Raw genomic sequence first — 27,757 nt, 5'->3', positions numbered from 1 at the left:
CCACGCCTTGGCCAGGGCGACGTACTCATCCTCCGTCCACTTCCTCCGCGTGGGGGTGTCGTCAACAGCTGGCTGCGACGACTCGCCGACCACCTTGCTCTTCCCCTTAGTCTTCTTCTTCTTCGGCGCGGCCCGACCCGCTGGAACGAGAGTGTCTGCCTCCCCGATATCGATCCACAGCTCATGCAATGAGAAACGGTCATCCCCAGTGAACTGCGTCTCCACTGGGGTCGACATGTGAGACGAAGCCGTCAAAAAATCAAGAGAGGGACAATAGACCGTGTTCCCCCCGATGACCTCCCCCCGATGACCCCTGCATCCCGTGATGAATACCGGGTTGCATCCCTCCCTGCCATACCGGCATCATCCCCATCATCTGTTGCAGCATCTGCTGCTGCATCTGGGGCATACCTCCCCACCCCGGCGTTGCCTGCCTGTCGCTGGCCTGCCCCCCGCCCGGTATCCCCCACTGCATCCCCTCTTGCGCTCCCGCCATCATCCCCATCAACTGTTGCCAAGGGACGTTAAACCCTTGGCCCATCTGCCCGCCCATCTGGCCCCATCCAGATCCCACGGGTACCGTGAGAGTCTGAGATCCGCTCGTCGCCAGACTGGACTCGTTGTTGCTGTCCATCGCTTGATGTTGCTCTTGTACAGAAATTTAGAGAGAGAGAAAACTCGTTAAAACAAGTGGTGCAAATGAAAATGAAACTAAAATCGCGTATATATAGTTTTTCAAAAAAATTCAATAAAATAAAAATAAAAAATACCGCTGGCCGATCGGCACGCCACAATGGCGGCCAGTGCATCGGTGAGCGCATCGGTCAACGCCCACAAATCGGCGTGCGCTCGCCTATTCTCTCGCCGAAAACGCACTGGCCGATTCCAATGGTTCGGCTAGCGACGCGAATCGGTTAGCCGGTGGGCTAGCCGCTATTGGAGATGTTCTTATGGTTCAATTCGAATTGTGAAATTAGTGCTACTTTTATGCTGAATTCGATTTGTATGTTGAATTCAATTTGTATGTTTTCATTTGTTCTACTTATATGTTTGTAATAAGTTTAAGGTCAAAGATTGCAAAGATAGAAGAGAAACAATCAGAATTAGTGGAATTTTGCCAAGTCACGTCTCCGGCGCGCCACGTAGGATAAGTAATTGTGTCGGAAATCTATCGGGTATGGTCGGATGAGAAATTTACACAGTTCGGTAAAGTTCATGACTTTTCATGCAATGTTTAAAATTTACCGGAAAAACCAAACTATGTTAATAGTTCATGACTTTACATGCCATTTACCCTAAAAAAAACCTAATTTTTTAAATCGTCTACAATTTTATGCAATTTATTCTCAACGCCTGTAAATTTTTTTACTAATTCTGTAATGACCCAAAACCCACCTTAGGCGGAAAAGTGAATTTCGGTGCTGTAAATCGCTAGAATATGATTTTTAGCGAATAATTCGAAATAATTAACAAAATAAATTTTGACAATTTGATAAATTATGGAATAATGAAATACCAGGCTTAAATAAGTGTAAGAAAAGATGTACGAGCAAAGAATTGAATTTTAAAGAGTTAACGGTCCAAAAAATTGTAAATTTAAATTAGTTAAATGACTATAGAAGTCTAGAATTAAATTATAAGTATCAGTGAATGAATTTTAGTGTGTCGGATTGTTTGTAAAATAAAAAGATCATGTTTATATGAATTTAAGACTTTTATATTTAAGTTGTAAGTTTGGGATATTTTCTTTGAAATAGAATAAAAGAAGAATGAAATAAAGAATACAAAAGATTAATTTTTTGTATAAAGAAAAGGAATTGGGAAAAGGGAATCAGATATTTTTACACCTATTTCTCCCTTCTGGAACTTACGGGAGTAATCTATCTCTCCCTCACATTTGTACATCTCTGTTTCACCATGGACGCACCGCCATTTTTATACACACACACACCGAGCGACGAGCCGTCGCCTCCTTCCGGCGACCGACGCAACACATTCATCTTCGTCTCTCTCTCTCCGTTTCTCAGCCTCTCTTTTGCTGCTCAAACACACGCCGATCTCCTTTCCTCTCTGTGTTGCTGTTGCCCGGTAGATTCCGGCTACGTCATTGCCTTTTCCGGACAGATTTAGACAAAGACTTGACTCCATTTTTTGTAAGTAACCTCCTCACACCTCTTATTTTTCCAATTTCATCCTCAATTGAAGGATAGGGTTTAGTTTCAAGGTCTTCCCCAATTTGAATTTAAGTAAACTAGGTGTAAATCTAATGTTTTGATGGCTTATTAGTTTCCAAAGCCTATTTTGAGGTGTGAATGGAACGAAATTGTTGGACATAGTGTTTGAAGGTAGGGATAACATAGAGTTATTCAAGAGGGATTTGGAAGCTTGCTTTGCTAATTTGATGCAGCTTGGGAATTTACGTTACTTGCATAATATACGTTTGGATTGTGAGAAAAAAATGCATTGTTGGTATGAGATGTTTTGGGAATTAATTATAATGAATTGAATATGGAATTAAAATGAAAATAAGAGGATGATTAGAGTATATAGTTGGGTTATCTTAGATAGTAGGAATTGAAGTTTTCAAGTAGAAATTATGTCTTGGTGAAACAAACAAATGAGACAGCCTTTGTGTCATGTTCTGGCAGGATTTGTCAACTCCAGTTTAACCAAGTAAACGATCTCATTTTCTTACGAAATTTTAACTGAATGTACTCTTATGTGTCTTCTGCTATGTGACCAAAATTCAGCTTCAAACGAGTCCAAATGAATTTATGATGATTTTTGTAATGGAACTGTCCTGTTCTGCCAGATTTGAGTAAAATAGACATCTATGGCTTTTATTTTCATCTGGTCACGTTGAATTTTGATTTCGTGGTTATCTGGAATGACTATTTAAAGTCAGTAATTTTTCTGCAAACATCTTGGGACATGATAAAAGTTGAAATGCTTATGTGAAGATGTGATTGCTAATGTGAAATCTCGAAATAGAAATAATAGTTTTGAATGTGAAATATATATATTGAAAGGTAACAGGATATAACATGGAGAAGGAGCAGGAACAAAGTGGATCGTGTGTCAAAGGCATTTTGGATTTTGAGGTAGTATATTCTTCATTGGATCTTAATTCCTGAAGTAAGTCTACGTGATTGCATATATAATATTTTGTGTTAATCAGTGATACAACAATTAGTCTGTTTCATGTTGCTTATGACGTGAAGTATGGGAATTCTGGATATGTGAAGGTATTCAGATAGTTGGAGCTGAATCTATTAATTTGATATGATGTGGTGTGACAAGAAATTGCTGATGTGTAATTAGAGATTATTGGAAATAAGTATTTCGATGAAAAATGTGTGTTTTTGACTGTGCTTATGCCCCGTGCTTGAGTGTGTTCTGTGGGTACAATTGGCATGCCATAGGACAGCAGCGCTGCATTATCTGTGATCTCTCGTCTTCTGGATAACCGAAGCGAGGATCGTCTCTGTCTCTGAACTCTGAACTCTGATCTCTGATCTCTGGCTCTGGCATCTGTGATCTCTGTCTCTGTCTGCACCCTTAATGGGTGGCATGTGCGGAGTCCTCTCGAGGACAAATTCCGCTCTGCATCTGATTCTGGTTCTGATCTGGTCCGAGTACCCTAGTCTATCACTAAGCACTTAAAGGGGCCATACGTGTTTGAATATGTGAAATTGTTGGTGATCTGAATAGGTGTTGGTGACTGTATAATATTGGTATACATTCTGTGTTTCGCTTGATAATTAGTGTTATACAATTTATTTTGTATTCTCATATATGATTTATGAGTTGATATGTGGTTATAAACTTTTTGGTAAAATTCGATGAGATCAAAAATTGACGACATGAATGTAAGACTTTAATATTGTTCTACTCTGAATTTAAACAAATGAAAAAAAAATGTAAATGGATAAACTTTGGAAATTACGCTCTAATGTTGAGTATACTACTGAGCTTATCAAAGCTCACTCCTTTCTTTTCCTCCGCAGATTAGGTGACCGAATTAGCTCTTTTTCTTCACCGCTGCTCAAGTCGAATCACTACCTAACCCTTTGCGTCTGAATAATCGTATGAAGTATTAGTTGTGGCATGTATAGGAAGGGTAATGTATTTGGATGTCTTAATCTTTTCATACACTTTTGTTAAATATATTTTTTTAAATAGAAATTCAGGTTGTGCCTATATATATAGATGTTATATAGCAGTTTGTCGGTTTACCAAGTAATGGATAATAATTTATCTCTGGTAATTAGATATTTGTACCAAAATGTGACATCACTTATTCGATTATTAATTAATCGGGTAAGGGGTGTTACAAATTCTTACTATTTTTTTTATTTATGTAACTCCTTCCCCCTCTCTGTTCCTTTTACTCTAAGTTGAACTCCCTCCGTCCCATTGAAGATGATCCACTTTCCTTTTTTATTTGTCCCAACTAAGATGACTCATTGCTTAAAATAAAAACACATGTATCTCTACTTTACTCTCTCTCTCTCTTACTTTACTCTCTCTTCTTAACACACAAAAATTAACTGCATAAAATCCCGTGCCGCCCAAGGAAGGGGTCATCTTCCTTGGGACGGAGGGAGTATTCTTTTTACGCAGCGGTCGGACCGGTCTGGCCACGAAGCAGTGCTCTTGCCGGTTCGGTTCACCATATAAAGCCGTCAGGAGGTTGGGCCGTTTTGAACCGGATGAACTAGCCGGTTCAACCGGGAATCGCCAACCGGTTGAACAGATATACCTCATGTATGCAAGTCCAACACCATTACCACTCCACCACTTCAATTGTTGTGACATAATAATAACTTTATTTATTCTTATAATCAATAAATAAATTTTCATTCATTCTATAATTTATTATTATTTTTATAAATTGATTAATTAATTATGATTAATTGTAAATAAATCTATATTATTTATACTTGTTATCTAATAAACTATGATAGTGGTTTATCACCTAAATTTGAATATTGTCATATATATATATATGAGGAGTGATCAATTGCTAACTCATCACTTAATTGCTAACTACAACTAATTTAAGTGTGAGGTCTACAATTTGCCACGTGTAATTTTCGTTTTTATTAATAAAATCAAAAAAGATAAAAAAAAAACATCAAATTAGGCTTTTAGATGAAAATGTCAATATAGTGTTTCAGAAATACAACACAATACTTTGAGAATGTCAACACAATGCTTTAAGAATGTTAACTCATTGCTTATATTGACATTCTACATGTATTATATTGACATATTTTATGTAGAATGTTGACATTTCTGCTTTACGAAAAAATTGAAAAAAATTCGAATTTTTTTTCAAATTTTGACGTCGGAACATATGCATATATGATATCGTTGGAATCCTTATAAAATTATCTTCAATTTGATAAATGTTATATGAATTTAACGTTTTGGGATTTCTTTTAAAAGTTAGTTATAACTAAACATGTAGTTAATTGACATCAATACCCCTATTGATATTTTATGGAATTAATCCTATGGCTTTATTGACGTTTTTTGTTGATCGTATTGACATTTCGTGGTTGATGATCTAGGCCCTTAATTTGAATATCTAAGGACTATTATTTAGTTGTAGTTAGCAATTAGGTATTGAGTTAGCAATATAACACTCCCCTATATATATATATATATATATATATATATATATATGGAGATGATCAAAACAAGTATGTGTTTAAATCCAGAAATGCAGCCCAAATCTTGGCCCTAGGATTAGATGATCTAATGGTCAATAATTAACCCAAAACACGGAAGGTCATAATTAAGTAGTTTTAGGTCATATTATAAGATTTGGATTTATGTCATGTTAAGATCATTTTAGGTCATGCTAACATAGCATGACCTAAAAATAAACTAACTATGATCTAAAAATGTCCCTACGTATGACTATGTTCTGCGTTTCTGTATTTAAATGGAGTTTTCATAGATCAAAATATATATACATATATATATATATATATATTAAAACTTTGATAGTAGTTTATCACCTAAATTTTCATTCATTCTATAATTTGAATATTGTCATATATATATATATATATATATATATATGTGATTATATTCAATGTCGAACTAATTTTAATGACCGAACTAGAGAACAAATCTTGTCCACCCATTTTATAATCCTATGGTCATAATTAATTCTCTCAAATATGATTAAATATTGTCTACATGTATTATAATATATGCAAGTAACGTGAAGGGGGCTGTTTTTGTAATTGTAACTTTGGCTGTTATTTTTATTTCCTTTATTTCAGACACGTAAATATGGAAATGATTTTCACATGATTCTAATGCACTCTTCATTTGCAATTCAATCTGCAAAAATATTCAGACACATTAATATGGCAATGATATTCACATGATTCTAATCTACTCTTCATTTGCCATTTAATCTGCCAATATATCAGTTGCTTTGCACAGTTCAATCTCTCTATAATAACTAAATCTCCAATTCCATTCATTTGTAATCTTCAACTATCATCTCTCTACTTCTTCATGTTATTTGGTTGTATGGATTGTTCAAACAGCTTTACGCCTGGAACGGCCTTTACCAGTACATCAATGGACGACTCGAGCAACCCTTTTCACTCAACTGAATTTTCTCCTGAAGCAGCAAACATACGTGGAACTACTTCCACAGAAAATATTGACGACAATCATGGGTCAATATTCGACGAGTTACAATCTCCGGTTGGCGGCTCACTTTTTGATTCTGACTCCGAATCATCCGAGGATGACGAATTAGAGCCAGGTAGTTGAAATATTTCTCCTTTTATCGCAGTGAATATTTCTCACATAGAATATCTTGATGTATTATTTTGATCGTAGGTATGAAATATATTTCAAACTGGATGAAATAAATTGCATACTGACTGTACTTTTTTTTTTATCTCAGTGTCATACATCCCTCCCTGAATGTCCTTCCCAAATGAAGCCACACATTGGCCAGGTTTTTCATACCCTGGATGATGCTACTGTCTTCTACAATAAATATGCACAGAACGTAGGGTTTGACACCCGTAAACATGGATCTAAAAGGGTTGGAGATCTGGTTACATGGCTATACGTTGTGTGTAGTAAAGAAGGTGAGAAGCGAGTGAACCATAAACAGCCTGAGGCTAAACGTAGACTTTCCTCTAGAAAGTGTCTTTGTAAGGCTAAAGTTGCTTTTAAGTTTTGTAAGGGTACTGGTTATGTTGTTAAACAGTTTGAAGAGAGACATAATCACGATATGGTTCAATTACGTCATAAGCGATTTATGAGGCTCAATCGCAATATCGACCTATTGTTTGTGTTGTAATAGTTTTATCCTGGTTTGGACCAGCTTTGTCGTTTCCACCACATACAGTCTTCGAGCCACCAGTCTTCATCATTTCTAACATACAAAACACATGGACTAATTAAATGCACAATTTCATATTTTGTACTAACAGAAACAAAAAAGATATATTGGAGCTCAAACCTTTCAGTACGTTCAGCAGCGTAATAGATTCAGCTAATTTATTAAACTTCTCTAGAGTATTAATTCCAGAATCTTCTTTTCCTCTATCTGCAGCACCAATATCCTTTTGGAATGAGGTTGTTGTTTTCTCTATGCACATAAAGTTCAAAATAATCAGCACGAGACATAAACAAATCTTTGCAAGACATCAATTGATCAAAACAAGAGATCAAAGCAACAATCCATCGAATACTCAGTCCACAACATCACATAATAAATCCACAACCAGTAACATACATCGCCAAGCATCGAGTTACATGACACATAGATCATAATAAAAATACTTCAACATATGTTAACCTGAATTCATCATTCTAATACATAAAACTTCAGCTAATGTTGTAAAGACTTCATCATATGATTGTACACTTTCAGATCATCTTACAACCTTCAGCCAACACACTTCAACCGATTATTAACATACTTCATCCTATGAATAGATAGGTTCATTCACATCAGTCGAAAATACTTCATCTAACAAATTCACCAATGTTTGAATGAAAAAACAATAACTTTAATCAACCAAATAAAACTGAGAAAACTGTGAAAAAGAAGATACATAATACTTCATCTAAGGTTTACCAGACTACATATTATAATTGTATAAATTCAGATCACTTCTTTAACACCTTCAATCAAAACAACAATTTGGACATACTTCAGTCGATTCTGAACATACTTCATCTTATAAGTTGATTATTTCATTACATCAGTCAACATTCTTCATCCAAACAAATTCATCCAATTTTGAATGATAACCAAGAAATTCAAACCACTTAAAAAAACTGAAAGCTGAGAATAAAATATGAATTCCAGAATTGTGGTTCGCTCACCCAATATGTTTCGACGAGTTGGCTGGGCCTGGGATTGGTTTTTGGAGGGCGGTGATGTTTATTTTTTCCAATTGAATGTTGTGGTACTAATAATAAGAAAAACGATTATCAGAATCTGAACTAAATTACTGTATAACTGACATAATTTGAAGTTCTGCGACGCGATTTGCAAAACACAGAATCTGAACTAAATTAAGTGACGAACTAAACTAACCAGGACCGTCTCTAGTTCTGGAACGCAACGACCGCTCATCTACAACCAAAAAAGTTAGAAAACTACTACAATTGCATTTTGTAGACTGTAACTAAGAGTGAAGACAACAAATACCGTTCAATTTGCTCCGCCGCGTGTCCACTATGGTGAGGATGAGTAGAATACTAGGGTAGAGAAAAAGCGGATGACTAGGGTTGCGAAATGGTACTGAAACGGCGGAAAATCGAAACGGCGGAGGAGAGATACGACGGAGAAGAAAGAGGGGGAAGCTGAAGCGTCGAAGCGGGAACTGAAATGGGAGAAGAGAGAGTTTTACCCTAATTCTTAATTACCTTGATTTACGCTTGAATCTTTTTTACCATGTTTGAAAAATCCAAGAAATGACTATACTATCCTTGGTTGAACTAATTCAGTAATGGGATGAAATTAAAATATGGATGTGGTCCGTTCAATCTGATCCACCGATTTGTTAATCCAATGTTCAATATTTGGTCTCTAGATCTACACTAAAGGGGTGTTGTGGATATAAGGGGACCCTATATATATATATATATATATATATATACCTAATATATTAAAATTTATATTTAATTAAATATATATATATATAGGGGTACGTTAAAATGACAACACTCTTAAAATGACACTGTGACACCACGGTAGACTGCAATATTATAAACGCTAGACTGCAATATCTAATAAACTAGACTGCAATCTATAGATTGCAGTCCAGCGTATTGGATATTGCAGGCGGGAAAAATTGCAGTCTAGCGTATTGGATATTGCAGTCCGCGAAAATTTACCCTTGAATAATTTTTATGATTGCCACATGGCAGCTGATTATTCGTCCATGTGTACAAATGATTGGCTAGGATTGGTGGTATGGTGTTACTTTAAGAGGTGTTGTCATTTTAAAACAAACCTATATATATATATATATATAATTAAATATAAGTTTTAATATATTAGGTATAGGGGAATGATCAATTGCTAACTAATTAGCAATCCCAAATTAAGACTGAATCTTAACCATTAAATTAGAAGATCCAATGGTTGAAATAATGTCAGATGGATTATATTTTTAATTAAGAAAATTAATAAATAAAATTAGAGGGTATTAATGTCAATTCTCTCTCATTAAAATCATCTTAAAACTTTAAATTTACGTAACTCTCTCGATTTAAATTATTTTTTCGCAAAAAATATATCAAATTAAAGATAATCTTATAAGGATTCCAACGAGATCTCAATTGCATATGTTCCGACGACGTTCGGATGATGAAATTTGATATTTTTTATTTTAGTTTTCGTAAATGTTGATAACCAGATTTTTATCAACAAATACATCAAAAAATCTCAATAAAACCATGTAAAAATCTCAATAAAACCATGTAAAAATCTCAATAAATATGTGTTGATATTTTCTTGTACTAGTGTTGATATTCTAATGTCATATTGTTGATATTTGTAATACACTATGTTGATATAAAAAAACATTCGCGAAAATTATCATATAATAACATAATGACGATATTATCCTTTTGTTGATATTTTGTCTACTATTTATTGAGATTCGTAAGATTTAATCTCATCCACTCATTTTAAAATCTAAGAGTGGAGATTTGGTCTTGATTTTGAATTAAGGTGCTATAAGCACTAGAATATGACCCATTAGGTATATATTTATATAATTATATTTTTATTTCACTAAAATTTAATTATATTTATCCTCAATTAAGCTTAATAAGATTTTATTATTCACTAAATTGATCAATAACTACATTTTATTATATATAATATATTTAAGTATTTATATAATATATTTAATTATATATATGCTACAGTAAAACGGTCCGTCCAGTAGTTGGACCGGTCAGATCAGTTGTACCGTAAACCAGTAGCTTCGCCAGTTCACTTACCGGTCCGATTTTTAAAACATTGTTTTTACTGTTGTCCTAACTGGATCATTTTTTTCTTTAAAAAACAAGATATTTCTTTTTTCGTACTTTACATTAATGGTTTTATTACGAATTGAAAGGAAAATAGGACTAGTGGAGTACAAAATCGCAATGAACAGCTGAATGCTTGCAAATTTTGTGTTTTCATTCACTTTTCTCGAATGCACAAAATTATAGCAGTACTTACAAAGTGGCAACTAACTAAAATACGACTCCAAGATAGATATAGTAAACTAAGACAGTAGCAAAAGTTCCCAACAAAATTGGGTGATTTTCAAAACAGAAATTTGAAGCTCATATCATGATATAAGGCTTATACCAAAAACGTTACTCAGCTCCATAGCTAAATCCAAGGATTTACAACAAACTATTCACACCTAAGATTTTCTTCAAACAATTGCGTTGCTCTTCTTCTACCGTTAATTTATACTCAGCTTCTAACATTGGTACATGGAAACACTCTTGTTCTTCAACCAGAAACCCCAGATCTTACCGACTTTTCTCCTCGAAACCGTCTTCGACAATGGCTTTGCATCTTCGGACTCACCACTCTGAGACCCCGGCGCTGCAGGACCAGGCGGCGGGTCTCGTTGCCTCAGCTCACGGAAAAACATCGTAAGCTTCTGCGCTTTCTGTTTCCCTCTCACAGTCCCATTCACTGAAATGGACACCAGTGAAGGTATCACCCCTTCTTGAAGGACCATCTGACTGCACTTCTCGCTTGCATTGCACTATATCAAAAGACAAGCCTCGGCTTGTTCTTGTTTGATGGGCTTTCCAACGTCCAAGATGGTGGCAAGGGAACCGATCAGCCCGGGGGTCTTCACCATTTCATCTCTTGCGGTGTTGCTTGAGGCTAGATATATTAGCACAGCGATGCATTTCTCGGTCCAAGCTTGGTCGCTCGGGTGTGTGATGAGAGTTTGGAGGGCATCAATGATGCCAGCTGACAGGAGGTGAGGAATATTCGCGGCTTGACTCGAGATGTTATAGAGTGTGTGGAGAGCATCAAGTTTGCATTGCTCGTGATTTTCGTTCTTAAGAACCCAGATCAAGAAAGGGACAGCCAGCCACTGTAGTTCCTATAACGGACTTGGCTTCCTCGAGGCACGAAAGATTCAGGTAAAGAGCTGTGGCTGCTCCAACAGAATCAGCGTCGACAATCATGTTCTGTAGTATTGGAAGTACTCCTGATGCCATCATCAATTCTTTGTTTCTGAAAAGCACAGTAAAAGTTGTTTCACATGAGCATTTCGGAGTGAATGAGACGTTCCAAAGCATTCTTTCTTAAGATATACAGAATCAGTCTACTCTGAATAAGTAGAGAGACTTAGATATTTTGTGTTGGTCCTAAAATTATGACAGATGAACAGCGTGCAATACATGATAGATCTGGAAATGGTAGAATTCAATGTGTGCTACTAATATTAGATATGTTCAATAACCAAATCAAAAGACTTCTAGTCCTACTTGTTCATCTAGCGCAATAACGAAGAACATAAGGTTTACGAATCATTAATCATCAGAGCACAAATGAACAATTAATTAGCCTCTCAAAAACGCAGAAATCTATCTTTTTCTATAACCAGTTCATTTTTAGAAATAGCAACTTTATGCCCAACTTGTTTTTACCTCGTCACATCAAGTTAGTCAAAAGAAAATCATTAATAACAAAACAATAATTAGTCATCAATGCCATCAATCAATAGGCATGATAGATTTAGTTACCCATACTTTCCCCTCACAAATCAATAACTAATCCAAATTGCAACAAAAGTTAGAAATTCTTATCTGGAAATCTACACTTCCAAATTCAAAAAAAAAATAACACGATCTCACATCACGACCACAAACTTAACTCTCCGTCAGCTGATTCGTTTTTCATTTTTCAAAAATCCTTCCATCTTTTGCAAACAAACGATATATATCAACATAAATCAGCTGCAAATCAATCAATATTCAGTAAGACTCAAACAATATGTTACCAAAAATCCACGCAATGCAAATTATGCAATACAACACATTTGATAAACAATTTGTATGAAATGCTATGAGATTGCAACCAGAGAAACATACCAGAATCGTCCGAAAAGGATCCACGGCCCAAGGACTTGGAGGACTTTGTACCATCCATTCTGGTGTGGTTGGATCCTGTTCAACAGCCCAAGGACTTGGAGCACATCTTTTGTTCTTTCCACTGCTTGAAGTGATTGTTATGACCACGAAGAAACGACAAATCCCAACTACGGATATATAAGAGCCAAAACTGCTAAGGGCATTCCGTCCAGCGTAAGCATCTGGGTAATCTGGAATGCGACGTGGCATACCCGAAAGCCCTAAGAAATGCATAGGAAAGAAGGTCAGATTAACCCCGAAAAAAGTGATCCAAAAATGGATTTGACCTAAAGTTTCAGGGTATGTCCGACCAAAGATTTTACCTACCCAATAGTGAAATCCAGCAAATAAAGCAAAAACGGCTCAGATAGAAAGTACATGATGGAAATGTGCAACCACATAATAAGTATCATGTAGAGCAATGTCTAGCCCAGAATTTGCCAGAACTGTTCCCGTGAGTCCTCCTATGGTGAACAAAAAAGATGAACCCTACAGCAAATAACATGGGTGTTTTGTATTGTAGCGATCCAACTCAAGATTTTGATTCCAGTGGGGACAGCTATAATCATGGTAGCTGCGGTGAAGTAGGCACGGGTATCAACGTCTAAGCCCACAGTAAACATATGATGAGCCCAATCAAGAAATCCAAGGACGCCTATACTGATCATGGCATAAACCATGCCTAGATACCCGAAAACCGGTTTTCCCGAAAAAGTGGAAACGATATGACTTATGATACCGGATCCAGGCAGAATGAGGATGTAAACTTTCAGGGTGCTTCTCTCTTCTACTAATGTCAGCGGATGAATAGAAGAAAGGTGGACTATATCATCAACTTATTCCATTTGTCTAGGAAAGCTAGCCATGCTTTATGGTGAATACTGTCAGGTTTAAATGCTTTGAGATCATAAAGACTGTAATATTCCTCAATAAGGAAGAATCGTCGTGATTTATGACTTCGGAAAGTATTTGATTTAAAGTAATCTAGCATCATGATAACATCTTTTCGACTTTGTATAGACCATTGATAGTAACCATTTTGACTACTATCAAAGTAGAGACTTCCTCCAAAAACTACCTTATAAGACTCTACATCTTGTAGAAGTTTATTAGTTACTCGAATACTTAGTTGAGGTAGTCCATGCTTCATAGCTATAGTAATAGTACCTTCAGCATCAAAGAATCCTGCAAACCAATTTGATTGAGCATCTAGTGGAATAGGTAGAATTACGGGGATTTCCAGTCCTGGACAGACACGATGTAGTTGAAGTAGTCGTGCTGAATGTCGAATATGACCATTTATACAATTCATTAGTTTAATCATACCAAGGTGATTATGTAGTCGATAACGATAAGCTTTAGCACCTGCTCGCATTTTAATACTTCCACCAAGCATATGTTGGATATATCGTAGTAGTGATAGATCTTCAAGTCCCATAGTAATTTCAAGAGAAGTATATCCTTTTTTACTAACTTGAATACTTCCATCACCATCGATAATTCCAGCTAGCCACTCACAGAAGGATTTAGGATAAGTTGTTGCGCGTGTAGTCTCCGAGGTTCCTACTAGACTGCTTTTATGTCGTTGGTTACCTGCTGATTGTGTCTTAGATACCCCATTTTTACTAGATCGGGGTAGAAAACCTCTTATGAACATAGCAGGAATACCCTTAGTCAAGTTACCCACCGCTTTATCTTTTTGGGCCAGCATTGCTGGTACATCCACCTCAACTGAAGAAACCTTAATACCATGATGGGCAAATGAATTCTTTGCTTCATGATACATGTGGGAGGAATGAAGCAATGCCTGCATGACGACAAGGTAATTCATTAGGACCACATGCCATTTCTCAAATGTAAAATTCCAAGCTATTGATGCAATTATTTTAGACATGTAGTATTTCATTTCAGAAGACTAATCATGTGATGCCGCGCACTTGCATATTGTAATACCGCAATACCTAAATGTTAAGACATCAGTACATAACAAATTGGGCTGGCAATCAAGCAGTTAAACAATTATAGCATTTTGAAGTTCTTCCTATACTCTATTAAGTACTCCATTAACCAAAACAAACTTAAGGCTGTCTTTAGAAATGAGAAATTTGATTTAAAAGCAAATAATTCAATTTAAATCCATCAAAATCAATGATCTCCATCCTTGAAAGTTGAAATCTTTTACAACCAAACATAACCTAAAAATTAAATAATTAAATGAAAATCAGCTATTTTGCAGAAAATATGCATGCCTCACTTGATTAGCTCCAGACTATCCATCAACATAGCTATTCATTCATGAGTATTCATCAATCTTCAGTTCCCCACCACATTAACCACATATCATTAACCACAATTCAAACAAAATTGGACAAGGAACAAAATTATTCGCAAAATAAACATCTAAATTAAAGTGAAACGAAATTAGGGCACATAGCAGGAACAGACCTTAGAAGGGATGCAGCCGACGTTGAGGCAGGTACCTCCGAGGGTGCCTCGCTTCTCGATACATGTGGTCTTGAGGCCTAGCTGGGCCGCCTTGATAGCGGCGACGTAACCTCCAGGGCCGCCGCCAATAATGACCACGTCGTTTTCATCGGATCCGGTGGCGAATCCCTTGCTGAGAATCCACGATGCGCTGTAAAGCTGCTTTGACGATGGAGATAACAGCGCCGCCGCCCTTCGCCTCGCCAGAGTTACAGCCATCGCCATATCTCACTTCCTGTTTGCTTAGCTCTGATTGATTTGGGTTTGATTGATTCCTCTTTTCCTAATGCCGTTGGATGCAATGGATGCTGCGCCGTTCGATCATTATTACTTTTATCGATAATAAAAATCTAATTTTTTAAATCGTCTACAAATTTTATGCAATTTATTATTAACAAATGCCAGTAAAAAAATTTTACTAATTCTATACTACTTTTTCTTACTTGTGTACTCCCTCCGTCCCAAATAGTTTATCTCACTTTGATCGGATACGAGTTTTAAGAAATATAATAAAAAATGAGTTAAAACTGATAGTAGAATGCGTGTCCTACTTTTATATACTCCATCTGTTCCCTCATAATTGAGGTGAAACTTTTGGACACGGAGTTTGAGAAATGAATGTTGAGTATATTAAATAAATAGATAAAAAAAGTAAGAAAGAGAAAAAGGTAGAGAGAATAAAGTAAAAAGTGAATAGAGTAGAGAGAATAAAGTAAGAGAGTAAAGTAAGAAAGAAAAAAAAGTTGCATACTATATGAAACTAGTGTTAACCCACGCGCTATGCGCGATTTAGAATATTTTTGTACTATTATTTTGATATTATATTATAAATAAATAATATAAAATAAAATAAGTGACATTACCATAACATAAGATTAGAAAAATATAAGAGTATATACCAAGAATATAAACAAAATATTAGGAGACTATAATATAGTTGTAAAAAGATAAAATGACGAAACAGAACAAATGAAACAATAATTTAAATATTAATAAAACTACACATTAGTAAATAGAATAATAATTCGTAAGTTATGAAAAAAATTAGTTCTTTTTATAAACAACCTTAAAATTACAATAATAAGAATAGCATAATAAAGAAAATAAAATAGTAAAACAAAAACCCAACAAAACACACATCATCTGAGCGTTGTAGTTCTCTCCTCTGTATACTTTTAACCGAAACTATCGTTGACTCTTTACCTCAGCCTTATTTTGCTCCTTAATCTCCAAATTGATTATTTATGTATGTACACAAAAAATCTGATATTTTATGTCTTCATCTTCTTTGCCCCCTTTCATCATTTCGTTGATTTTGAGTTTTTTCTTTGCATGAAACATGTGGAAGTAATAAAGTTGGCGAAGAACGTGCAATTTAATCTTCAAAACATTATAGATAATCAGCTTCTGCGATTTCTTTATTTGAGGGAAAATAACTACTATTATTATAGCTAAGATGGAATATATTCAAACAAAACTAAAAAAAATAAAACAAACTAACATTAAGAAAATTTAAATATGAACTAAAAAGCACTCAAATAGAGAATGATCCTCAAAATAAGATTTAAAAGTGCTATTTTCTTTTCACCTTCTCTTACATGACCTTCTCACCACAGCTATACTGCCTCCGTCTCCATTAACCGTTGAAGAAGAGCTCTCATCGTTGACCGCTGGAGTTTAATCATTTGAGAAAGTATTTTTTAAATTTAACTAATGTTTGCACTGAAAAAGATAATTTCACAATGAAAGAGCATATATTTATAGACAAAAACTAAAGGCTAATAATAATTTCTAAAATCTTTTAAATTCCACTACACATTATAGAAACAAAAATGCATTTTCTAGGTAAACAATGATAATTAAAATGAATATTCATTTATGATTTAAAAAGTCAAGAAATGCATATATTGAAAACTCCTCATAAATCGATAAATTGAGTGATTTAGCTATACTATAATCACACTATAATTAGCGGTTACATATATGTTACATTATACTATTATGAATGGTATTAACATTGATTTGACCATAGATTTGAAAAGTCATCAACTTTAATATTTTCCCTACCCCATTGGCAGTTACATATGTTTAAATTATTATTTTATTAATTGCATTTACTTTAGAGAGTCATTATTTATAAATATAAATTCATGAAAATGTTTTGTAACATTTTATAACTATCACCCAAAACTTCTAAATATTCTAAACTATGCCCAAAACTCGGCTTTTATATTAGTATAGATTGACTCAACTATAATGGAACTTCCCAAAATGAAAAAATGACTCAACTATGAAGGAACGGAGGGAGTATTAGTTTTATAGTAAGTAGGAATGAGTTAGACTATCTCCATCCATGACTCTCACCCAACCCAGTCTCAATCAACTTTTTAATAAGATATTTATTTCCCTATCCTCCACATACACAGCTCTCACTCAATTCAACCCCTATCAACTTTTTTACTTCCATCAGTAATCCCAACCCAACTCAATTAAATATTTTTTTTATATTTTATATTAATATTTTCAATTATAATAATTTAAATATATTAAATAAAAATTATTATAGAAAAGTGTAAGATTCAAATTTAAAACAGAAAATATTAGATATTCAAATAATTAAAGCACAATATAATAATAAATTATACACATTAAAAAATACAATACGATAATAGAAATAACAAACCAAAATACAAATGAAGAGTGAAAAATAAGATAGCTTAAACAAGATAAAGATTAGTGCATAATTTAATTGTTGATAATTTTGGGAATTTTGATGGTTTGGAAAATAAGGACGATAGTCTGGATAATTTGGATCCATAAAACCAAATTTATCAAAACAAGAACGAAAAGAAAGTTAGTTTTTGTTTGTGAAGAGTTTTGCATGCTTAGGGGATATATATAGGGAAAATAAAGCACAGTAAAAAAATAGCAAATAATACAAAATAATAAAAAATAATAATTAATCATAAACAAAATGAACTAGTTCATGTGAGTTTTTCACAAGAGGGGCTCACATGAATGCTTGGAAGAATAATTCACATGGGTTTGAAATGATATATAAAGATAAATATAATAATGATTAAATAAATTAAATTAATAACTAAAAGTAATAAAAATATCATAAATTCACAATGTTCAAAATATTCAAAATGTGATTATCTAAAATATTCACACTTCATATTTATAGTATACAATTCTAAAACATGTACTCCCTCCGTCCTGCTACAAGTGAGGCACTCCAAATTGGACGTTGTTTTGCAAAAATAATACTAATAAATAGTTAGAGTAGCGATAAAGTAAAGCAAGTAATATAATAATATATATACGACCATCTTCTATATTATTCTCTCTCTTACTTTATTTTTCTCTCCACTTTTACTATTTATTATCATCTTTGCAAAACAACGACCAGAAAGAAACATCTCACTTGTAGTGGAACAGAGGGAGTTCATAAATAAAGTAGTGACTAATCAATAATTAATAGTAAATAAAAAAAAAGCAAAAATAATAATACATTGAGCCAACAGAAAATGGACATGTGTCCTTTGCCCTCCATTTTATGTTGGGCCAGCTGACAAGACCCCAAATTAGAGGTTGGGTTGGATTATTTAATTTTTGCTTTATTTGTATTTCTTTCTATTTTGTCTTATGTGTTTGCCTACTTTGAAATGGGGGGCAAACACATAAGACAAAATAGAAAGAAATAAAAATAAAACAAAAATTACATAACTCAATCCAACCTCTAATTTGGGTTATTTTCAGCCGGCTCAACATAAAGTGGAGGGCAAATGTCACATGTCCATTTTCTATTGGCATAACGTATTATTATTTTTGTTTCTTTTTATTTACTACTTCCCTCGTTCCATGTTAATAGAGTTAATTTACCATTTTGGAAAGTTCCAAGTTAATTGAGTCATTTCTATTTTTGGTAAAAAGTAATCATCTCTCTTACCTTATTCTCTCTTACTTTTTCACCATCCATTTAACACACTATTCTTAAACACCGTGCCGAAAAGAAACGGCTCTATTAACAAGAAACGAAGGGAGTATTAATTATTGATTAATCACTACTTTATTTATATACATGTTTTAGAAGTATATTATAGATATGAAATGTAAATATTTTAGATAATCACAGTTCGAATATTTTGAACATTGTGAATTTATGACATTTTTATTACTTTTACTTATTAATTTAATTTATTTAATTATCATTATATTTATCTTTATATATCATTTCAAAACTCATGTGAATTATTACACTTCGAGAAGATTTGATTGAGCACATTTGGATTAAATTCGGCACAAACAATTAAATATGTACCAATGTTTATCTTGTTTAAGCTAGCTTTTTTTCACTCTTCATTTGTATTTTGGTTTGTTTATTTCTATTATTATATTGAATTTTTTAATGTGCAATTTATTATTATACTGTGCTTTAATTATTTGAATATCTAATATTTTCTGTTTTAAATTTGAGTCATATACTTTTTATTATAATTTTTAGACATTATTTAATATATTTAAATTAATTATAAATTAAAATATTAATATAAAATATAAAAAAAATATTTAATTGGATTAGGTTGGGGTAACTGATGGAAGTTAAAAAGTTGATGGGGGTTGAATTGAGTGAAGGTTGTGTATGTGGAGGATAGAGAAATGAATATTTTATTATAAAGTTGATATAGGTTGGGGTTGGGTGAGGGTTCGGATGGAGATAGTCTCGTAGTGGAATAGAAGGTCCACTGCCAAAAATGATAAAAAGTGAAATGAGACAAACTATATGAAAGAGACCGAAATAGAAAAGTGGTACAAACTATTTGGAACGGAATGAGTAATTCATTTCCTCTCTCCGTTCATCTTAGTCCTATTCCTTTTGTATTGTCCTAGCTGAGTTATTTCTTAAAAAAAAAAAACAATATATTTCTTCTTTTATATTTTAACCTCTCATACTTTATGCTATTAGTTTTATTACAAATTGATACTTTATGCTATTAGTTTTATTACAAATTGGAAGGAAAATAGGATTAACCGGTGAAGTACAAAATCGCAATGACCAGTTGAATGCTAGCAAATTTTGTTTTTTCATTCACTTTTTCTCGAATGCACAAAATTATACAAAGTGGCAACTAAATAAAATACGACTCCAGTAAACTAAAAACATACTAGCAACAGTTGCCTACAAAATTGGGTGATTTTTAAAATAGAAATTTGGAGCTCATTTCATGATATAAGGCTTATACCAAAAACGTTACTCAGCTCCATAGCTAAATCCCAGGATTTACAACAAACTATTCACACCTAAGATTTTCTTCAACACGTACTTGCTCTTCTTCTACCGTTAATTTATACTCGCACACCATCTATCCTAGTGCGGTGCGATGCTGCACCTGCCCGGTCGGGAGGAGAAGCTGAAGAACTTCACAGCAGTAAACTCCCTTCTAGCATTGGTACATGGAGACACTCTTGTTCTTCCACCAGAAACCCCAGATCTTACCGGCTTTTCTCCTCGAAACCGTCTTTGACAATGGCTTTGCATCTTCGGACTCGCCACTCTGAGACCCCGGCTCTGCAGGACCAGGCGGCGGATCTCGTTGCCTCTGCTCGCGGAAAAACATCAGAAGCTTCTGCGCTTTCTGTTTCCCTCTCACAGTTCCATTCACTGAAATGGACACCAGCGAAGGTATCACCCCTTCTTGAAGGACCATCTGACTGCACTTCTCGCTTGCATTGCACAATATCAAAAGACAAGCCGCGGCTTGTTCTTGTTCGATGGGCTCGCCAACGTCCAAGATGGTGGCAAGGGAACCGATCAGCCCGGGGGTCTTCACCATTTCATCTCTTGCGGTGTTGCTTGAGGCTAGATATATTAGCACAGCGATGCATTTCTCGGTCCAAGCTTGGTCACTCGGGTGTGTGATGAGAGTTTGGAGGGCGTCAATGATGCCAGCTGACAGGAGGTGAGGAATATTTGTGGCTTGACTTGAAATGTTATAGAGTGTGTGGAGAGCATCAAGTTTGCATTGCTCGTGATTTTCGTTCTTAAGAACCCAGATCAAGAAAGGGACAGCCTCTGTAGTTCCTATAACGGACTTGGCTTCCTCGAGGCACGAAAGATTCAGGTAAAGAGCTGTGGCTGCTCCAACAGAATCAGCATCGACAATCATGTTCTGTAGTATTGGAAGTACTCCTGATGCCATCATCAATTCTTTGTTTCTGAAAAGCACAGAAAAAAGTTGTTTCACATCAGCATTTCAGTAAATTAGATCATTCACAAGCCCGCAAAAGAAAGTGGTGGTGAATGAGGCATTCCAAAGCATTCTTTTGTAAGAGAGGCTAATAATAATATATACAGTATCAGTCTACTCTGAATAAGTAGAGAGACTTAGATATTTATGTTGGTCCTAAAATATGACAGATGAGCGGCGTGCAATACATGATAGATCTGGAAATGGTAGAATTCAATGTGTGCTACTAATATTAGATATGTTTAATAACCAAGCAAAAAACTTCTAGTCAACTTGTTCATCTAGTGCAGCTACTGAAAGATTCAGAAATTGTAACTTAGATCTTAGTAAACCTGTTATTGTTTACGGCAAGGTTGAATAGAGCCATTGCCCCAATTTCCTGAGCCATCACATTCTTGGCAGAGACAGCAGACTCCAAAAAGAGCAGCAATGCTTCGACAAAACCATTAGCCCCCACATAAATCCTGGCTTCTTCGTCATCTTTTAGCAAGTGTCTTATTTGCTCTACCACTGTGCATTTCTTCATCAAATTATCCTCCTCCTCCAAAATTCTCAGATAACCCTCGTATTTCTGAAAGATATTACCTTCACAGTCATCCTCCTGTGTAGAGATCTCTTCCTCTTCATTTCCTTCAGCTTCCACAATGGTCCCACTGTCATTTAAAGGTACCACCTTAACACCCTTGCACTTGCATGAACTGATGCTTTCTAATGACTTTGAATTTGTCGAGTCACTCTCTGATAACACTAGACGCCAATAATTAAGGTCAAGGGACTCTGGTGGGCCATCTGGAACAGGAATTCCATTCTGTTCACACCAACTAGCCACCAAACCTTTAACACAATAATTCGGAGTCAACGAAAGATGAGAGAGATGCTGCTGTGTTTTAGGGCAAGTATTGTGCCCATCACAGAACCATTTTTCAATGCAAACCCTTTCATATGTTTGCCCAGAAGCTATAATAACTGGATCGTACATAAGTTGCAATGATATCGGACACCTTAACTCTTCAGGAGGGACTGTCATCTGCTCTGATCTCCGGAAATTGGACTTAAAATTAAAAGAACTGAGTTTTGACAGTTGTCTGTCAAAGGCACAGCCATTGCGCCCCAGAACAATACCATCATCCAAAGACCCTTGAACAGTAGGTGAGCAAGGCGTTGAACCTTGTGAATCATTATCATCTGATAGCTCACTTCTGAACAACTTTGAATACTTCCTTATGAGATGAAGAAGATAAGCGATTATTGACTCTTTCCTTTTGTCTTCCTCAGCACGTGCTCTATCTATGAGCTTCTTTAAAGCCCTCCTCTCCCTAAGAGCAGCTCTCGAAGAGGTGATACCCAATTTAGAAGCAGCTTGGTGAAAGGATTCAAGCTCATTATTATCATTTGAACTGCTGTTGAAGTTTCTTCCTTGCTGTAGCAAAGCAATTATCTCATCACCAATCTGCTTCTCAACAGGATCAAGTGCGAACTCAATCCTTCTAAGCTCAGCTAAAACTTCAGCAATCTGGGAAAACGCCATTCAGATGAGAAACAAACAATTGAAGCATTTAAAGGTTCATAAATAATTCCAGAAAGCACAACTTGAAGAGTAATAATTCCAAATCAGAGAAATAAACATGGATGCATTATCAATTAGGTCTTTCAGTGCACAAGAAGTACATCTAGTCATTCAGTAACTAATAGGAGTAACATAAACTTCAATAACAAAAGAGTAAAATATTAAGTTGAATACGTTTTCACACCATTCATAATTCTTAGTATTATTATTGGAAAAGAAGAGGGTGAGAAATGCCCCAATCAAAACACAAATGTAGGACTAAAAACAAAAAAACAAAAATTTAAATACAACTTGTACCTGAACACCAATAACTTGTGGAACAATATCTTCAACCCGATTTAAACTATCTTCTAGGGCAGATCTTGCCTTCTCGAATTTTAGAACAACAGAATCTCCAGTTATTGCCTGATGAATAGAAAAGTAATAAAGTCAGTCACAGTTGCAGGTATGCTTTTAAATATAATAGTGAACTTGCTTTCAAATGTATCTCTCAGGAAGCTAGTGAAGTAGTGAAAAGCAAGAAAGTTTATGGAAGACACATTAGCAGTATGAATTACTTAAAACAGTTGTGTTGAACTTTATTAGAAACCAATAAGCATGGTGGCCAAGTTACCAAAACTCTACTCTGGATATCTGAATGAGGATCCATTTTGTGCAGGCGATATAATAAGAAATATGAAACCAGAAGCTATCGTACCAAGTAAAGTTTACTGCACTCTGCACAGTGTTGAAGTATATTCTTCGTCTTCTCAAGTGCAATGTGCAGAGCACATAGTGCCTGAATGCCGGATGTGCTTCTTGGCCTAGCTGCTTCTAGGTCTGGAAAAATGGAAAGCACCTTCACATACACGATACAAAGGCTCTTGCACATCTCACCATGTAACTGCATCAACATCATATCTTGTTAATCAGTAAATGAGAACAACCATCCAATAAGTTCATGCGAAGCCAAAAGTAAAGATGCTAAATGCAAGAACGCATTGAACATATTGCCGAAATAAAATTAATGCTAGCCAAACACCAAATTAAGCTAGCAAAAAGATAAGTCTGGCTTTTGCATTCCATACCTTTGGCTCACCAATAGAGATTAAATTTTCTTCAATCTCAGAAGCATCCATGTTAACGGTGGAAATAACGGTTTAGTTTCAAAACGGAATTTGCAGAATCCTGCAGAAATAACGAAGAACATAAGGTTTACGAATCATTAATCATCAGAGCACAAATGAACAATTAATTAACCTCACAAAAAACAGAAATCTATCTTTTTCTTTAACCAGCTCATTTTTAGAAAGAGCAACTTTTATGCCCAACTTGTTTTTACCTCGTCACATCAAGTTAGTCAAAAGGAAATCATTAATAACAAAACAATAATTAGTCATCAATGCAATCAATCAATAGGCATGATAGATTTAGTTACCCATACTTTCTCCTCACAAATCAATAACTAATCCAAATTGCAACAAAAAGTTAGAAATTCTTAGCTGGAAATCTACACTTCCAAAGAAGAAAAAAAACACAATCCAAAAACCAGGATTTCAAATGACGATCTCACATCACGACCACAAACTCAACTCTCCATCAGCTGATTCGTTTTTCATTTTTCAAAAATCCTTCCATCTTTTGCAAACAAACGATACATATCAACATAAATCAGCTGCAAATCAATCAATATTCAGTAAAACTCAATCACTATGTTACCAAAAATCCACGCAATGCAATACAATTACAACACATTCGATAAACAATTTGTATGAAATGCTACGAGATTGCAACCGGAGAAACATACCAGAATCGCCCGAAGAGGATCCACGGCGGCTTCATCAAACCAGCATAACTGACATGAAAAACGATAATGCCGAAAATTCACAAACTTCCAGGAAACGAGAGGCTTTCTAAATTCGGATCACCAGATTTTAGTGAGAGAAAGAAGAGAGATGGAGAAGGAAGGAGGGGCTGAGGGATATTTTACAGTGCGTGTGGCGTAAATGGTGTAGGAATATTAGAAGTAATATTCTATTGGGGGAAGGGAAAAAGATTAAATTTTAAAATTCAGGGTTTATTTTAATTTTTTCCCTCAATATTTAAATAGTGAGGTATTTATGCGAAAATGATGGCGGGGGTAAAAAGGGAATTTCGGGGGGCGAGATTGTCTACTCGGCTCACTGGCCGACATTTGCCGACCCCCTTATTTGTCGGTTAGCGGATCTGCCATTAATGTCATGAAATGTCACTATTGCCCCCTCGCTTTGGTGGTTCGGTTTTTAATATCTAGAATTAATTAAGTTGAAATTTCTATGAGATGATATCTTGACCATATTACTACCTTGTTTTTAATCATTCAATAGATTTCATTTGACAAACTTTTGTTTCCTATATGTATATACATGTAATTTAATGTTAACATATATCTTGACTATATTATAACTACCTTAATTTTAATTATTCTGATGTCTTGACTACCTTTTTTTTAATTATTCTATAGATTTCATTTGTCAAACCTTTTTTTTTTACTATACATGCACATGTGATTTAATACTCAAAATATTGACTTAATCTATGAGGACAACTAAAATTAGCATTATCAAAATTTGCACAAGTATGTTGAATCCAAATCTAATCTTGGTAATTTTGACAATGTATTAGTGATTTTTGTTATTACTGTAGTGTTTAAAATTCAAGTGCATCATGTTAAAGACAAAACACTCCCGTAAATTCAGAACACATAACTAAAGGCGGGTCATTATAAGAGAACACTCAATCATTTTTACTTTGTTTTCAGTTCATTATGAAAATTTTAGATATTAAAATGAGTTAAAACGATAAAAAATGACCTAGGTTATTTTTAAAATCCAAATTTCTTATGATCAATTGCTAACTTTCTTATTTTTAAAATCCAACTCTATATATATATATATATAGGAGTATGATCAATTGCTAACTTTCTTAAGTTGCTAACTTGCCAATTCATCAATGCAATGTATTAAAAATGTTAACACAATGACATTAAAATGTCACATATGATTTTGTTGAACTTTAATATAATGTGTTAATATTATGTGTTGACATTTTAATGTCACCATGTTGACATTTTTAATACACTGCATTGATGAGTTAGCAGAGTTAGCAACTTAAATAGTTAGCATTATAACGCACCCCTCTATGGTGGCGTTCGGTTGTCATGACTAATTATCATGAGACTATACATCTAGGATTAAGTCGTGTGATTATTTTAGTTGGAGGGAGAGGTTATGACTAATAATCATGAGACTATCCATCTAGGATTAAGTTGTGGAGTCAATCTTATAAAACAAACATGATACGTATTTAATCATGCGATTTAGTTTTGTCAATCGAACACCCCCTATATATATATATATATATATTGTCCTATGAGATTTGACTCGTGATACCATTCGTAATAAAAATTAAGAAATGGAACAAAAATTGCAAGAGTTGTGCTAGTGGTGAATGATTAGTGATATATTGTGACATCTAATTTCACAATTCAACTAGCTAGTAGATCTATTTTTTTAATTTCATTCAAATTTGATGAAATTCAATAATGTCAATCAATATATAGAGGTAATTGCTCTCAATGGTTTTCAACATGTTACAAACTAGTCAAATCATTTGTTCATATTGTTGGATTGTGCCGACCAACACAAACAAGTTTTGAAATATTAATCCATGTGCTTAGACATTTAGAATTTAAAAAGGAAAGGCAAAATAAATCTCAATTCATAGATGAGTACATGATTGATTGATATTTTAAGGATGAAATGACCAAGATTAAGAAAAGTCTCCAAATGAATTATGATTGTCAAAATTTTCCTAACATACTGTAATTAAGTCATATTTAGAAGGAAAAACTTGATAGCCCTTTTGAGTTTTGACCTATTTGATAAGAATTTTGCACTAAGTTCATATAAATGGGAAAATAAGTTATATTTTTAAGATGAAAAAAAATAACGGTCAATGTATTAATTCTTACTACAGATATAATAATATATCTTTGATAAATATACTCGAACACAAAAGATTTATTGTATAGCTGAGATAAGAGAAATCAATACGTATATGTATTAAATATTAATGTATAGTATAAACTAATACGAACATTTTATTTTGCCAAATATTATTAAATTGTTTAATTTTAATAGTTTATCATTATCTTAAAATCTAAAAGTCGTAATACTAGTAGGAGTATTAAATATCTCGTGTGTGTAAAATAAAATCCCAGGATTGCTGCAGAAATCTTTGCTCAATACTAGTCCACGTGGCCTCTAATATTGACCAGCCATTATTTTTATTTGCGGAAAAGCCCTGCCCAGATCCGTAATTCTCGGAGGCCCCTCACTATGAGTCTTCCCCCAAATCAAAATAAGGAATTGATGCTAAATTGCTAGTAATTCATACTAGTATTTCACAATCTGAAGAAGTGATAGTAGGAGTATCATTTTTATATATTAATTTTATGATAACATACGAATAAAATAAATTAACAGCTGTATAACCTATTTACATATACAGTATATAACAGTAAAATGAGAGTTCTATTGAAGAGAGTTTGGTTTTAGTTGTTCCACTGATTTGCTTTGAATGAGAAAAATTACTTTTGCTATTATAATCCATCATAAGATGGTGTCCGATGATAAGGTATAGATTATTGTGTAGGTGAGTTTGAATCTTAATATTTCAGTTTTGATTACTTAATTAAGTTAGTTTCACTAGTTTAGTTCAGTTTTTTATTTTGATATGGATTAAGAAAATGCATTTTTTCGATTTTGAT

General features: G+C 34.3%; 3 protein-coding genes and 1 long non-coding RNA gene across 16 annotated transcripts; 1 reads left to right on the top strand and 3 right to left on the bottom strand.

The window, feature by feature from the left end:
* Window positions 1-1,842: 1,842 nt before the first annotated feature.
* On the top strand, window positions 1,843-7,052 carry LOC125212556 (uncharacterized). Of its 7 annotated transcripts, none has more exons than XM_089066254.1 (5): window positions 1,843-2,088; window positions 3,037-3,101; window positions 4,577-4,767; window positions 6,573-6,796; window positions 6,941-7,052. In XM_089066254.1, the coding sequence occupies exons 2-5, from the start codon at window positions 3,045-3,047 to the stop codon at window positions 6,958-6,960; spliced, it is 492 nt and encodes a 163-aa protein (XP_088922380.1). In that variant the 5' UTR covers window positions 1,843-2,088; window positions 3,037-3,044; the 3' UTR covers window positions 6,961-7,052. The 7 variants fall into 7 exon arrangements, 3 of the variants coding, with proteins under 3 accessions (XP_088922380.1, XP_088922379.1, XP_088922378.1); XM_089066253.1 differs by having other exon boundaries at window positions 1,843-2,153; XM_089066252.1 differs by having other exon boundaries at window positions 1,843-2,153; window positions 3,030-3,101.
* On the bottom strand, window positions 6,877-8,901 carry LOC148930638 (uncharacterized). The gene is made up of 5 exons (XR_016136149.1): window positions 8,708-8,901; window positions 8,594-8,632; window positions 8,380-8,465; window positions 7,508-7,636; window positions 6,877-7,420 (listed from the first exon to the last, which is right to left on the bottom strand). It is a non-coding gene; the product is annotated as an uncharacterized LOC148930638 (long non-coding RNA).
* A 1,921-nt stretch (window positions 8,902-10,822) lies between these two features.
* On the bottom strand, window positions 10,823-15,449 carry LOC148930637 (intron-encoded DNA endonuclease aI4-like). Of its 7 annotated transcripts, XM_089067602.1 has the most exons (5): window positions 15,112-15,447; window positions 13,993-14,473; window positions 13,834-13,911; window positions 12,628-12,887; window positions 10,823-11,767 (listed from the first exon to the last, which is right to left on the bottom strand). In XM_089067602.1, exons 1-5 carry the CDS (start codon window positions 15,373-15,375, stop codon window positions 11,702-11,704), a joined length of 1,149 nt encoding a protein of 382 aa, XP_088923728.1. In that variant the 5' UTR covers window positions 15,376-15,447; the 3' UTR covers window positions 10,823-11,701. The 7 variants fall into 7 exon arrangements, 5 of the variants coding, with proteins under 5 accessions (XP_088923728.1, XP_088923725.1, XP_088923724.1 ...); XM_089067599.1 differs by having other exon boundaries at window positions 13,834-14,473; window positions 15,112-15,448; XR_016136658.1 differs by lacking the exon at window positions 10,823-11,767 and having other exon boundaries at window positions 12,747-12,887; window positions 12,994-14,473; window positions 15,112-15,449.
* A 4,769-nt stretch (window positions 15,450-20,218) lies between these two features.
* LOC125214362 (U-box domain-containing protein 45-like) lies at window positions 20,219-25,015 on the bottom strand. The gene is made up of 6 exons (XM_048115359.2): window positions 24,755-25,015; window positions 24,036-24,135; window positions 23,666-23,851; window positions 23,266-23,373; window positions 21,734-22,914; window positions 20,219-21,369 (listed from the first exon to the last, which is right to left on the bottom strand). The coding sequence occupies exons 2-6, from the start codon at window positions 24,084-24,086 to the stop codon at window positions 20,595-20,597; spliced, it is 2,301 nt and encodes a 766-aa protein (XP_047971316.1). The 5' UTR covers window positions 24,087-24,135; window positions 24,755-25,015; the 3' UTR covers window positions 20,219-20,594.
* Window positions 25,016-27,757: the final 2,742 nt, after the last annotated feature.

This window comes from Salvia hispanica, chromosome 3 (assembly GCF_029641045.1).
Source record: "Salvia hispanica isolate PSC_SH4W2 chromosome 3, Shi_PSC_v1, whole genome shotgun sequence".
Lineage (NCBI taxonomy): Eukaryota > Viridiplantae > Streptophyta > Magnoliopsida > Lamiales > Lamiaceae > Salvia > Salvia hispanica.
Note: the sequence above shows the minus strand (reverse complement) of the source record. Positions and strands in the feature narration are given on the sequence as shown.